Source organism: Carcharodon carcharias, chromosome 21, assembly GCF_017639515.1.
Source record: "Carcharodon carcharias isolate sCarCar2 chromosome 21, sCarCar2.pri, whole genome shotgun sequence".
Lineage (NCBI taxonomy): Eukaryota > Metazoa > Chordata > Chondrichthyes > Lamniformes > Lamnidae > Carcharodon > Carcharodon carcharias.
Window position 1 is genome coordinate 32,066,714 of NC_054487.1, and position 15,097 is coordinate 32,081,810.

Sequence of the window (15,097 nt, forward strand, 5' to 3'; positions counted from 1 at the left end):
AACATCCCAGCAGACTTCCAATTCCTGCTGGATGTGGACAATTGTGCTGACAGGCTTTGAGTACTGTGATGGAGTCCGTGGTTTCAAAGGTTCTATTTTTTCAGCCAGACTGTAATGGAAAAGGGAAACTGAGAAAATAAATAACGTTTCCAGTTTCCAAGGAAACCAAGACTGAAATTGAGATTGGAAAGCAAAACTTCTGGAGAGAGTGAAACTGGTAAAAACCATCTAAAGGAGCCATCAGAACTGAGATGATGATCCCAGTAGTGCAGTATAGGCAGGCTGAAGAAGAGAGGCTAGATCCAGGAGGTAAGAATAGGAAAATATATAGTTGCTGCAACTGTTTCTGTTACATGAAGATAACACTGGTAGATCTACCCTATCCAAACTGAGTTGAGCAGCTGGGGATCAGGCTAAATACTAGAAGAGGAGCCACCATTTAATGTGTAATTTATAGTTTATAGTTAACTTAAATTTGCCTGTTAATTCATTGTAAAGAATATATATTTTTATTTCTGTTGGACTATTGTAAAGAACATATCTTTTTATTTCTGTTGAGCTGTGGATTAAAATTACAATGGCTGCAGTTTGAAACAGTGTGAGGGATATACACAATATTGACGTCCTGGAACAGAATGCGCCATGAAAGACAGGATAGTGCCAAGGAGGAGTCCGGTCTAATGGGGAACTGCTGGCAACAACATTTTAATTGGCTCCTAACCAGATGATTAGGATTTGTGTGAGAGCAGTGCAGAGAAGAAGCTCCTAGCTTGAAAAGAGAGAAGAGCTAAAACCTCTTTCTCCTGTGTGTGCAAGATTCCAGTAATTCTACAATGATAGCCAGCTGTTTTTTTTCTCATATCTCTGTAACCTGCTCGCTCTCTGAAAAAGCCCGTCAAGAGGAAAAGGGAAAAATCACCGTCAGAGACATTGAAAAGCAAGTGCTCAACCAGTGAACTAAAGACTGAAAGTGCTGGGAAAAGCACCTCGTGTCATCAACAAAGAACTGAAAGGATAAAAGCAAAATACTGTGGATGTTGGAAATCTGAAACAAAAGCAGAAAATGCTGGAAAAACTCAGCAGGTCGAGCAGCATCTGTGGAGTGAGAAACATAGTTATTGTTTTGAGTCCGTATGGCCCTTCTTCAGAGCTCTGTTTAAGAGCTGAAAGGAATTTGGAAGACATCAATCAAAATCAACCCATCGAATCCTTTACCCCGGAATTGGTGCTATTGAACTCTTTTATTCCGCCTGTAAAATTCATGTTTTTGTGTGTCTTATGTGTCTTGTATGTGTCTGTGTAGGGATTTAAGAAGGGGTAGAGTTTAAGTTACAGAGTTAAGAATTAGTCATTCATATTTCTTTCTTTTGCCACTGGTTAAAGACAATTTGTTCAACAAACAGTTATGTACTTATTAAGTTTATAAACCTGGTGCTCGTATTCTGTTAACCTAAACAAGTAGGTGGATTGAGCAAACTTTTCGCATTTGTCATGGCTCAATGAGCAGTGGGGCTTGATATTGCAGCGCACAAGCCCTAGTGAGTCATGACATCATGTTTAACTTATGTTGATTCTGAGTTTTAGTGTCTAGCTTGTGATGGTCCATGTGCTTTTGGGGGAATAAAAATTATATTTTATTTGGGGTGGTAATCCCTTTAAGAACTAGAACAAAACCAGAATTACCTGGAAAAACTCAGCAGGTCTGGCAGCATTGGCAGAAAAGAAAAAAGTTGACATTTCGAGTCCTCATGAGTTCTGTTGAAGGGTCATGAGGATTTGAAACATCAACTCTTTTCTCCGCCGATGCTGCCAGACCTGCTGAGTTTTTCCAGGTAATTCTGTTTTTGTTTTAGATTTCCAGCATCCGCAGCTTTTTGTTTTTATCCCTTTAAGAACTAGGTTTCTCTTGGAATTGATTCATGGTAAATCACCTGGCTTCTAGTAAATGATCATGTGACCAGGTTGCTTATAAGATAAACATCAGCAAAAAAAGTCAACATGAGTTAATTAGGGCAGTTCTGTGTTCAAGCACGACAAGTGGGCTGCAGGCGAGAAAACATCTCTCTCAAAGTTCAGTTTAAGTTTTCTGGGCTGGCTAAAAGAGAGTAAAACTCTTGTAACTGAAGGACTCCTAACAGTGAGTTGAACTTCTGGAGGAGTTGGAGGAGATTTGAAGGGACAACCTTGCCAGAAGTGAGCAAAAGGCCCAAGAAATATCAATCCTTGTACGAATCTTCAAAGCAGTATACAGACCAAGTGATCCATTTTCCAATTTTTGAAAAGTATCTGACTTAAGTTTTGGGGTTTGGTCTAATGGTGTTGGCTGAGTTTATAAACTGAGTCCATTGTGTTTTAATATTCTTAATGTAACTGACTATTTAAAATAGAATGTAGTTATTAGGATCCATGTTCTTTGATTTTGGAGTAGTAAAATTCTTTTGTTTTAAACCATGAACTATGTGGCTTCATTCATTTGATAAATGCCTGGGTTTTCGGATCATTAAAAAAAAACGTTACCAACCTCTAACAAGATAATATTTAGTGATTGCTTTGACTCTTGGAGAGTAAAAATTATTTTGTTTTAAGCCATGTGGCTTCATTCTTTCAGTAAATAACTGGGATTTCGGATTTTGCTTTTTAAAAAATTACCGGTCTTGGCCAATATCAGAATGGTACCTAATCCATCATAATATGGTAGATAGCAATTAACTTGAAAGTAGTGGGTGATCGTTTTAAATAATGTTAGGGGGGATCCTTCCTGCTGACGAATGCATGTTCAGCTGGGTGAGGTTAAGAGTATAAGCTGGAACAGTCAGGTTGAAAATAGCACTAAGATAATAGCAAAAAACTGCGGATGCTGGAAAGCCAAAACAAAAACAAAAATAAAAATACCTGGAAAAACTCAGCTGGTCTGAGATACGAACTCGAAACGTTAATTGTATTCCTCTCCACAGATACTATCAGAGTTAGAGTTTTTCCAGGTATTTTTATTTTTGTTTTGAAAATAGTACTGTTGGCATTAAATCAAGCTGACAGCAGGATCTGCATATTTCTGCAGGATGTTCTCACCGCCCGCGCTAACACTCTTCCCAAAATGGTGTCCAGTGCAGCCCTCACCAGAAACCTGCCTGATTGTCAATTTGGACCTGAACTAGCGGCATAAACCGAATTTTGCGGCTCTTATTTCTTTTTAACGGCACACCGCACATTATCCGTTTACCTCTATCCTACTCTCCTCTTGACCAGAACAGTCACAATGATCTCCCTTTCCATCTAGTGGGTACTCCGCTGTAATGATCCCTTTATTCAGAGGTTAACATCGTGCTGTTTGGGTGAATCTTCAAACACCGCCCCACCCCCCTCCCCCTCCAATGGACGCTTAAGTCGCGTTTGCGTCATGACGCCAGTCTCGTAGCTGCTGTGGAATGCAAGATGGCGGCGCCTAGTCAGTCGGTGCCTGAATTAGCAGCTCGGCTCAATGAGTTAACACGGAGTAGCCAAAAAGAGGACCTTGTGCTGGTTGCTATGACATCAATCCAGAGTTTGACTATCGCATTCAGAGAGCAACAGAATAGGTGCGTCAGTGAGTGGTTGAACTAAATTACAAGGGGGACTGTTTCTATGTTCAGGCTTCAATTAAAACGCAGGTGTCTGACTAAAATAGGTGACAGTGAGGTTTTTTTATTGCTAGAATTTTCCTAATGCGTTTGCCCAGGAAAGCTTACTTTTCGATGGTTTTCCTCGTATTAATGTCTATCTTACATATTCAATGGGGCGAAGACACACTTCTCAACGTTTGTTCAAGTTATGGCTTTTTAAACAAACCTTTGGGATTCCATCAGTTAAATGGTTTTTTTTTGCTGGAAATACAGCTAAGTATTGATATTAAGAAGTTGAAGGGAATTGTCAGGGGAAAAAAGTAACTTAAATTTTTATACACATATACTTCTCTGAAAATTAATCTTAAATCTGATTTCTTAGGGATTGTGTATATGTTACAATAAACATGTATATAATGCACTTAAAGTAAAATGCTGCAAGTTGCTTCACAAATGATTATCAAATAAAATTTGACAAGAGCAACAAAGTTATATTAGGACATGTGAGCAAAAATGTAATTAAAGATATAAATTTTAAGGAGACACAGGTGTAGAGGAGGAGAGAATTTTGAAGCTTAGGGCCTTAACAATAGAAATGACAGCCACCAATGATGGACTGAAGAAAATGGGGCATGTGCAAAAGACTAGAATTGAAGGAGGGTTATAGTGTTGGAGGAGGCTACAGAGGTGGGGAGGGGGGCGCCCATAAAGAGATTTTTAAATAAGATGAAAATCTTAAAATCGAAGAGTGGCTGAATTGAGAGCTAATGTGAGTGATAGGTAAAGGAGACTTGGTGCAAGTTAGGAGGTACACAGCAGTGTTTTTGGATGAGCTCAAGTTTATGGAGGTTGGAAGATGGGAGGCTGGCTGGGAGGGCAATGAAATAGTTGAGCCTTGAGATAACAAGGGCATGGATGATGCTTTCATTGGAGGAGAGGAGCGGTGCTGTGGAGGTAGAATTAGGCAGTTTTGCTGATGAAGAGGACAAGGGGTTGGAAGCTCAACTTATGGTCAAATTAGATGGCAAAATTGCAAACAGTCTGGTTAAGCCTCAGACACCGGCTCTGGAGGGGGTGGTTAGGGAATGTATTTTGTGGCAGAGACGGAGGACAGTGGCTTTGGTTTCCCATGTTTAATTAGAGGAAAATTTTGCTCATCCATTACTGAAAGACCAACAAGCAGAGGTGTTGAGGTAGAGCTGAGTGTTGTCAGTGTACATGTGAAACATAACATTTTTACATAAGGAGAAGCAGTAGTTACATGATATATGTGCACTTGTGTTGCTGAGAAACTAATAATTCAGTTTATCTTGCACAATGGAATAAACATTTGGATTTATTTTTTATAAACATGCATTCCTGTCTTGTTTATGGTAAGTCAGATAAAGTGCTGTTTTATAAGAACAGCAACACATACCATTTAATACACTCTAGATGCATGTTTCTTTTAAGGCTAAAATTGTCGTTTTTTTGGATTCTTGAAATTAATGTTTAGGTTGATTAGAAGCCAGGCTTGCATATCAACACTACATACTTATATAGATGGATCATTCTAATTTTATGTGCTAAAAGCAATCACTCTCACCGTAAATCTTTATTTACCCCATCTCAAATGTTTTTCTTCTATTCGTTTACCAGTCTACTGCTTTATTTCTTTCCCATCCTATCTACGTGCTTGCATGGGGAATTCCACAAAAGATTCACTTTTTCTGTCAGTCTTGTATTTAGTATGAGTTTCCTGTAACTGCCACTTTTGCTGCTCTTGCTTTCTGTCATTCTTTATGAATTGGATCAAAGTTAAATAAAAGCAAATTAGAACCGGAGATGGGAAGTTTATGAATCAAAAGTGAGGAATGTGGCTAGAAAATTAGAAAACAGTGAGAAAGCACATATGTTAACAATCCTGAATGAGTCAGGAGAATGTACAGATTTTTTAAAAAAAAAGATAAAACAGTTGCACATTTTTAAAAAAGTATTTTTGCACCCTTTAATCCACAACTTCTCTCTCTGGCATCAAAATTTCATGTTTCACAGTAACATAATTACAGTTACACATTTAATTGTGCTTTGCACCTTCTAATAAAGTTTCCTTCATTTAAATTTATATATCAAGGTTCAGCCTATATCAGAAGTTTGTTTTGACTGGATACTTTCCTTGGAACAGGTGAAGGGAGTTATCGACCACACATGTATTCTGAACAAGTGCAGTTTTTAGAATTTCACCAGACTGCCAGGTATTTCTGAGTTGAAGGTGTAAACAGTTTCCCTCATCATGTGAGGAATAGTGTTTCTTTTTCCAAGAGAAAAAAACTTCAAAATAAATTAGAGTTTGAGTTTTCAAAACCTCATCACAAGCAAAGTTTGCATTTTAAACTTTTAAAGTTCCACTTCAGTTTGTTAGTACCTTTGATTAATGAATTTGGGTAGCTCCTTGCTAAGTATGTCCTTCAATTTTCCAGCAATTGTGAAGGAATTGCTTTAAACTACTATATGCTCCCTTTCTGTAGTTTCCCAATTCACATCCAATTCCTGGCCGAGAGCGCACATCAGCAACCTACCCTCCAATCACTGTCAATACCACAAAATAAAATGAAAGAATGATCAGATAATCTCTCTTTAATAATGTTGATTGAAGAATTCCCTAGTTGTTCTTCGAATAAGGCCATAGGATTCATTATGTCCACGTGAAAGGACAGAATGAGCCTTACTTTAATATCCAGTTTGCTAAGTTCTTGCATTAAATTTAACTTGCAATCTTTTCTTTAGGCAAGCTATCTGAATATTGGCCTGTAATGTCAGGGTAGTATTTGAATTTCAGTGGAGAGTTAGTTGTTGATCCTTTAGCCTTAATCAAATCCACGAAACTCTCTTCCTTTAGATGGTGTGTCACAGTTCTGCCCTTAGCTTGTAGGCTGTTTTATAGTTTATAGTATATTGCAAGCTATCTGTTTTGGCTTTCTGATCAAACCATGTCAAACCATGAATGAAGCTGCCATCATCCAAATCTTTGGATGTGTTGATGCCTTGAAATGTACACCATTTCAGCAAACATTGATTCTAGTTCTATTTTTGCCCTTATGTCATGTTTGGTTGATATATTGGAGCCACTTCAATTTTTTTAAGCAAAATGATACTGTTAAACTTTTACTTTGAATGCAATCAAATGTCAGTACAAGTAATTGTTGAATTTGCATCTTTGCTGCTTTGTTTAAAACAAAATAATGACTTTACCTCTTATATTTAGACAGATTTTCATCTTTAACCAAACTAAATAAGCTTAAAAATGTTGCAAAGATAAGGTATTGCGCTATTTAAAATAACATCAATAAGTGAAACAAACATATTAGATACTCTCGATTTTGGCAGCTGTCCAGATGTAAGTTTTGCTGTTGAACTCATTTCCTGCAACTGCTTATAAATCAAAACTGGCACAAATGCCTTCCTTCAACTAATGCTACTCAAGTATTCAATGAAGTTCTGTATTTTAAAAATTGATGTATTTTGCCATCTTGGGCTCTTCTGAAACGAGGTGTGGCATTAAGATGTTGCGCATCTAAATTTTGAGCTTTCCAACTTCATAAAATAAAAAATATTGCAGCTTTAAGGTCTTGACTTAAATTTTTCTTTTGTTTACAAACTAAATCTAAATGCTTACTTTATTGTGACTTAGATTTCATTATTATAAGACATAACTTAAGTAATTATAGTAAAACAACATATTTTGTGCTACTTTTATGTTTTACTTCTTGTGAGTTGATAGTTTTGACCTGAATATCATTTTAATTTGGAAGTTGCTCTAGTTTTTTTTAAAAAGCTGCAGGTGGGGTGGCAGATTTTTCAAGTTGGGAGTGTAGTCTACATGCACGATAGAAAATTATTCCTAAGGAAGGGTTCAGTGATAGAATTGACTCATTTGAAGAACTTATAAATTAGGAGCTGGAGTTGGCCATTCTGCCCCTTGAACCTGTTCTGGCATTTCATAAGATCATCGCTGATTTGATTGTGGCTTCAACTCGACTTTCCTGTCTACCCGCAATACTGTTTGACTCCCTTACCAGTCAAGAATCTATCTAACTTCCCCTTAAAAAAATTCAGTGACCCTGCCTTCACTGCTTTCTGGGGAAGAGAATTCTGCAGATCAATGACCCTCTGAGAGAAAAAAATTCCTCCTCTCTCTTAAATGGGAGATGCTTTATTTCTAAAATGTGCCCCTTAGTTCTAGTCTCTCCCACAAGGGGAAACATCCTCTCACCATCCATCCTGTCAGTTTCCCTCAGCATCTTATATTTTTAAACAAGACCACCTCTCATTCTTCTAAGATCTAATGGATACAGGCCCAACCTGTTCAACCTTTCCCCATAAGATAACCCCTTCGTCCCAGGAATCAATCGAGTGATCCCCCTCTGAATTGCTTCCAATGCTATTATATCCTTTCCTCAAATAAGGAGACCAAAACTGTACACAGTACTCCCGATGTGATCTCACCAATACCCTATGTAATTGTAGCAAAACTTCCCTGCGTTTATATTCCATTATCCTTGCAATAATAACAGCATCTGTGAAGAGGAAAAAAATCCAGAGTTAACATTTCGAGTCATGAGGACTTGAAACGTTAACACTTTTTTTTGTTATCTCCACAGATGCTGTTAGACCTGAATTTTTCCAGCATTTTCTGTTTTCGTTTATATCCATTATATGTTTCCCCTTACACAATTCCTTAACCTTTTCCTTTCCTGGTGTAATAACTTGCTTTCCTTCAGGTCCTTAAACTGCATGGAGCATCTCCCTCACCATCTCTTTCCCTGCTGGGACTCCTCTGGTCCCTGTTTAATTCTGGGATATTCTGTAAGTCTATTTTAAATTCTATTGACCCTTCCTGGACCTCTTTTAACTTCACTGGCCTAGCTTTGGCCTTGTTACATTCAAGCAGCTCTCGCTCAATGGTTATGGGTTTTATTTCACCCTTTTGGGCCTCTGAACATTCCCCAGCCTTCTGCACTCCTGCAGGTTTCTACTGGCTGACATTGACCTCTTCTTTTGCTGGCTAACACTTTGCTGCTAGCCAAATCATTTGTTCAGGGACAATTTCTACCATGACAGAGCCTGAAACAAGGCCACACTCTAGGTGGACCCTATGGTGGGATGTAAACACAAATCCACCTCCCAGTACACTGATCAGTGCTTTAGCCTTCATGGAGGACTCGGCGGAGATGGGGGGAAATAGATTTATGTTTCCCTCCAACATTAAGGACTAAGTGGCCCCAGTGTCCCGGAGCAGTACAACAGACTTGCTCATGTTTTGGGACAGGTAGAGGGCCACTGTTCCTGGAAGGACAAAACTCTGGAATCTCTGGGAGTTTGTCTGACTCAGACACACAGTGCCATGTTCTCCAAGGGGCACGTTTCTGTAGCGAGACTCTCTGCCTGCTCTGCTACGCTACCCATTGGGGAGTCCTTTGGGAGACTACTCGGATGGAGTCCTATTAGACCTACAGGCTTTCCTCGCAATTTCCAGCACTCATGGCCTATTTTATTGCAATGGAAACACACCAGCCTCCGGGAGTTTTCCTTTTGGGCTGCAGGAGGACTCCTTGCAACCTCCTCTGTGTTTTTTCTGGGTGGGTTCCTTTCCTATCTAGGTCGCCCTGCTTATCTTTTCAATGCTCATGGGAATGAGCTGGAAAGAGTCTGCCTGAGTTTCTAGACCGCTGGGTGAGATTGTAGCTATCTGCTGTGATGGCTGCATTCCTGGCTGTAAGGATTCTCTGCTCATCCAATTGCGTCCTCAGGCTGGAGGGTAAGCAGTTTTTAAATTCCAATAACAATATCAACTCCAGCAATCCCTCATAGGTGTGTTGGATCTTTAGGGACCTTACTGATTGATGAAGTGCGATTTGCTTCAGATGTTTGAACTCGAGGTTGGTTTGCATGGGTTTCTTGCGAGCATTCCGGAATTGCTGGTGATATGCCTCCAGGACTAACTCGTAGGCACTTAGGATGGCAGCCTTGGTTTGCTCATAATTCATGGACATATCAGGGATCAGCATGGAGTAGACCTCTTGGGCTCTTCCTGGCAGCTACCCTTGAATTGAAACAGTCCAGACACCTGATGGCCATTTTAGCTGTCCTGCTGCTTTCTCAAGAGTGGCAGAAAATGACTCCACATCACTCTCTTCAAATTTGGCCATGAATCTAGAATACTTGAGGTCCTCAGAATGTGGTTCTGGGGTAGGGAGACATAGGGTGTTACCAGGTAGAGAGAGATTTCCCCCTACACCTTCCAGCTGTCTGGTCTCTCTCTGTCTCCCTTTGAGCTACCAACTCCATTTCCAATTTTTGGAACTGGAATTCTCTTTCCTGTTTCCTTGCTATCACTAGCTCTTTCTTTCTCCCTCTCTCCATCCCATGTACACACACTCTCTCTTTCTTTTGTGTATGCACACTCTCTCTCTCACTCTCTCTTTCCCTTGCGCGTTCATGATCTCTCTCTTGCTCTCTCCCTTTCCCTTGTATGTGCACGCTCCCTCTCTCCCTTGCGTGCTCTTGCTCTCCCCCCACGTGCTCTTGCTCTCTCTCCTCCTCTTGCGCGCTCTTGCGCTCTCTCTCTCTTTCTCCCCCCCCCCCCTTGTGCGCTCTTGCTTGCTCTCCCTTGCGCACCCTCACCCTCTCCCCCTTGTGTACCCAAACTAAATATTGGTACATTTGAGGTCCAGAGTCAAAGTCCAGTGGGGTATTCCTCCACAGAGGTGGGTGTGCTGAAAACCCATGTTGTAGAATTCACTTTTCTGATGGTGTGAACTTCACAAGGTGAGATGAGATAGGCATGCAGAGATGAATCAGCCTTGTAGGTGATGGTACAGAACTTCCAGCAGAGGCAGGGTAGATGGGGCCAGATGTCCAACCTGGGCCAGAGCTCCTTTAGTGTGGCCTGCTAGTCAGATGTTAAACATCAGACTGAGCTTTCCAGTTCAGCAAGGCAATATTACTTGTTCCACAAGCCAGAGGCACATGTCACATGATTCTCACCTCTTCAGCATCTTTGACAAAGGATGTGTATCCATCATCTGGATTCCAACGATTATTAAATGCCTGAGGCATTAGGAATTGAAAGGAAGGTTGCGGGGCCTTTGTCCTAGGAGACAATCCATCTCCTTCTGGCCAGCCTGGGTTATTAGATGCAAATGCCCTTTATATAGCTGGCTTTAAAGTTGGGCTGTACAGTGCACAGGAGGCCATTACTGGCTCTTCAGAGAGAACGCTGTGTGGATTTTCCAAAAACTGCCACAGACAGACATAGTTTCAGCCATTTAAAAGGCCTTTGTTCAGTTTTTTAAATTTTAGAAATAGCGATGAGCATATCAACATACATCGTATAACAATATACAGTGTGAGGTCTTAGTCCCTCACAGGAGATTGCTAGTTTTGAGGTCCTGCTTGCTAATTTCCTACCTAGGTCCCTAAATTCTGACTGCAGGACTACATCACTCTTTCTACCTATTGTTATGACCGCAACTGATGTTATTCGCTAAGCAAGCAAAATCCCAGAGGGAAACTTGTCTTACTGATCATAATTTTTATTTTTGTATTTTGAAAACAAGGGGAAAACTTCTGATCCCAGAAGCATAGAATCCCAGTAACACGTTTAGGATTTTAAAATTAAAAGATTTATTAACAAGAATAAAAGAGAGCTTAAACACAAGTAAAATTACACAGTTGAAACAGTCTTACAAAATATTCCCCAAAAAACCCCACTTGGTCAGAACACACAAGTAAACTACTTGGCAACAGCTCCCTTATGGATTTTTAACCATAAAAATCTAGTAATATTGCTCAAGGCAAAAATTGCTGCTACTTTATTAAAGTGTACCACACGACTTCTCAATCTCTTCCACTCTGCTGTGGAAATCCAAAGGAAGTTTAGAAATAGACTGCATTCTGAAAGCAAAGACTTCTTTGGCTTGAAACTAGATGGCTGCTTCAAATTCAAACTTCCTAAGCACAGAGCTGGTCTTAGGACATCTCCCCCCACGTAGGCACCTCAACTCAACTAAGCATCTTTTCTTAAATATCTTTTTTTCCCCTTTCATCTGAGAATCCATTGTCCTAAGCTCAACTTTTCCAAAATATAAAAATCTTTCATGTCTTCCTATTGCCTCCACTTTTGGGTCAGATAAAATTTAATAACCTTCCCTTATTTACTTATGAAATCTTTGTAAGTTGTAAAAGTCCCTTAAACTCCCTTTGAAATTTAGCAGCTGAAAAGTCAAGTCCTTACCTCTCACCTAATGTAAGTTTTAAAACCCAACTTATTTACTTGTAATTCCAACTTCACCATAGCCTCTCATTACAAATGCATGCATCTAGCTTCTTTACCTTTCATTTCTCAGCCCCCATAGACAAGTTATCTCATGAATCTTCCTCCAGTTTAATTAATCAAGGACACACACACACGCACACACACAGCCTTTTTTACAGAATACCACCGTATTCCCAAAAATATTAACATAATATCTATCTTCACACTATGCTGTCGTTCGTACCAGTGTGGACCACAATTGCTGGCTGCTCATCCTCTCCCCTCAGGGTGCTCTGCTGCCACTCAGTGACAGCCTTGACCCTGGCACCAGGGAGGCAACACACCATCCTGGATTCATGTCTGTGGCCACATAAACACCTATCTATTCCCCTCATTATTGATGGGAGTGATGCTTCGCAAATGGGTTACTCCACGTGTTCAGAAGCTAGTGAAGATGTAGATTTGTGTATTGCTTATGTTTAAGAATGGACATTGGGATGCATTTGAACTACAGTGTGATCTGTTGAGAGAATAATTGCTATTTGCCTACCGTGTGCTATGTTTCAGTTATTTGCCTGCATATAAGATGTGTCTCACTTTTAGATGTCTTTTTTTGCAGGGAGGAGGCAGCAGAATATCTATTTGAAAGTTTTGTATACATCCTAACAAAACAGTTGGCTGAGATAGAGGTGTTCACTGACAATCCTGACAGTAACAGGAACAGACAACTTGAAGCTTGTTTGCAGCTCACTGCTGAGTGCTTCCGATGTCTCAGAAATGCCTGTATACAATGTGGCAAGAACCAGTCTCATGGAAGGTAATTAAAGCTTATATTTTTGTTCGAGAGTGAGATGTGTAACTAATGCACTGGCATATTGTGTAAGAGAGTGAATGTGTGTTTCAACATTCGTTGGAGGTTTGTGGCCTGGGAACAGAACTTCTGATTCCACCTGTGCTGTTGTGGGGTATTGCTTACCAGAGGCAACAGCTTTCCATACCTCTCATGAGTGAATGAAAAAAAAAAAATTCCCACCTGTCCACTTTTGTGCACTGATATTGCCAACACTAGTCTGTCAGTGAGATCACAAGACTTAGGAGCAGAAGTAGGCCATTCGGCCCATCGAGTCTGCTCCACCATTCAATGAAATTACCTGATAATCCTCAACTCCACTTTCCTGCTTTTCCCCCATGATTTATTTTCAAGAACTGTTCTTGAGATTATATCAAGGGCTATGTTTTGAGTTTCGGGGGCATGTACAAATGCCAAGACTGATAATGTTAGGAACAGAATTGATGAATTGGATCTGTGACAGAGTGGAAAGCCAGGTTTAAATAAAGAAACAATACTGGAAGAAATAGTTGCATTTGCATACAGTTTTATGTAATTAAATATCACAGCTTTGTTTCAAGCTAAGAACTTCAGTGTTACCAAACAAACTTCTTTTATTCCTGCACTTCTGTCCCAACCCCATATGGAAATAGTGATTAGTTCCAGCTGTATGGAGTTAATTTTATTCATTCAAGTTGTTTAACAGGGTGTGTCATGTTGGGACGGTCTGGTTTTGACTGCCTTGTATAGAGCTACGTTGCCTGTGATTTGGAATGATTCACCCCAGGGTTCAAAATACACGGGTATGGCAGCCAAATTTGCCCTCAAAAACTGCCAAAAAGCCATCAAATTCATACACGGAGTTGATAAAGTGAAAGAAAATTCACTCCTGTACATGGGAGTGACAGAATCTGTGAGAAGCTGCTCCTCAAATTTCTCTGCCATTTCTCTCCCATGCTGTTGCTCCAGTTCCTCCACTGGGATACCCTCTATCTCGATCTTTCTGTTCGTTTAGAGACAGAAACTGTGGTTAGAGGAGCAGATAGAGCATGAGACCCAAGACCCGATATCGACTGAGAGAAATTATCTAGTAATTAAAAACACTTTTTCCTTGTGCAGCAATTTTTCAAAATCAGTCGTTAAAATTTCCTTAATATAATATTTTCCACGCTTGCTCGTTCAGTTCATCTTTCCTCTTAGCCTGCTGTCTGGGCCATCCCCAACACCCGGCCTGTTATTCCAGGGCGCCGGCGGACCAAGGCTTATTCTGCGATGGACTAATGGTACTTGTGGTAAGAAAGGAGGCCATACCTCCTTCTGGACCTGGACTCAAACTTTTGTTCTCTCTCCAACTTCCAATCTATCCCCTCGCCCACTGGGATTGACACAGGGAGGGATTTCCCGAGCTCCCCAGTGACCCCCTATTTCTATCTAAACTTGCCCCTCAATCCTGATTAAGAGATTGCCAGGTGGAGTGTTGGCAACAGCTTTCCAAAATGACCCAAGCACCACAAACCAGTAGCACCATGTGTCCATAGCAACTTTACACCCCAGCAGAACTCGCACTTCCTATAGGTATAGCTAGCCTCATCAGTCTTAATCATGGTTGCAACCAAAGTGAGCCACTTTTAAAATAAATCCTCATTCCTTTATTGCTGCACTTCCAATGGGAACAAAACGCACAGCAACACAACATTACACCACAGAGGATGTTGATTATTCTTATTTATTATATTAAGTATGCAACAGGCCACTGCCCTTTTGCTACCTCAGTCCAAGACCTAGGTATTACTAACCTAGCTAAAAGATAAAGTGGCAGAAGGCAGCAGGAAAGACTTTACCCTCTCAATATAAGGATGGGGGATGGAAAAATTATGAGAGAAATGCCCAGAAATTTATGCCAGAGCCTTCTGATCTACACAAATAACCGGGACTGAGTTTTAGTGCTAGCAAACTAAGCTTGAAGATGGGAGAACAGAAGGAGTCAGACAGCCTCAAAGCCTTAGATAGGCATTTAGGTCTGAGTAAGTGAAATCCAAAACAGTATCTTACATTATGTTAACACGCCATATAAATTTAAAGCTCCAGGAGCATTATAAAACAAAGTATGACACCGAGCCACATAAGGAGACAGTAAGTCAAATGACCAAATGTTTGATGAAAGAGCTAGGCCATGATGAATGTTTTAAAAGAGGAAGATGATGTAGTGAAACAGAGAGGCGTAGGGAGGGTATGCCAGAACTTGGGGTCTAGGCAACTGAAGGCATGACCAGTGGTGGAGCAATTACAATTTGGGATGCACAGAAGGCCAGAATTAGATAACTTGGAGGTTTGTGGAACTAGAGGTTGCAGAGGTAGGGTGGGGTGAGGCCA

At 40.3% G+C, this 15,097-nt stretch overlaps 1 protein-coding gene across 7 annotated transcripts in view; it reads left to right on the forward strand.

Annotated features, from left to right (window-relative positions):
- The first annotated feature begins 3,411 nt into the window (after nt 1-3,411).
- The window catches only part of atxn10 (ataxin 10), a 280,848-nt gene continuing 269,162 nt past the window's right edge, over nt 3,412-15,097 (forward strand). For 5 of the 7 annotated variants that reach the window (XR_005946489.1, XM_041216241.1, XM_041216242.1 and 2 more), the window contains exons 1-2: nt 3,418-3,575; nt 12,515-12,712. Coding sequence is in view for 6 of the 7 variants with exons in the window: in XM_041216241.1 (XP_041072175.1) it covers nt 3,433-3,575; nt 12,515-12,712 (341 nt within the window). In the remaining variant the exon portion in view is untranslated. Of the gene's footprint in view, nt 3,576-5,763; nt 5,834-12,514; nt 12,713-15,097 lie in introns of all 7 variants that reach the window. The other 2 variants (XM_041216244.1, XM_041216240.1) reach the window with 2 other exon arrangements.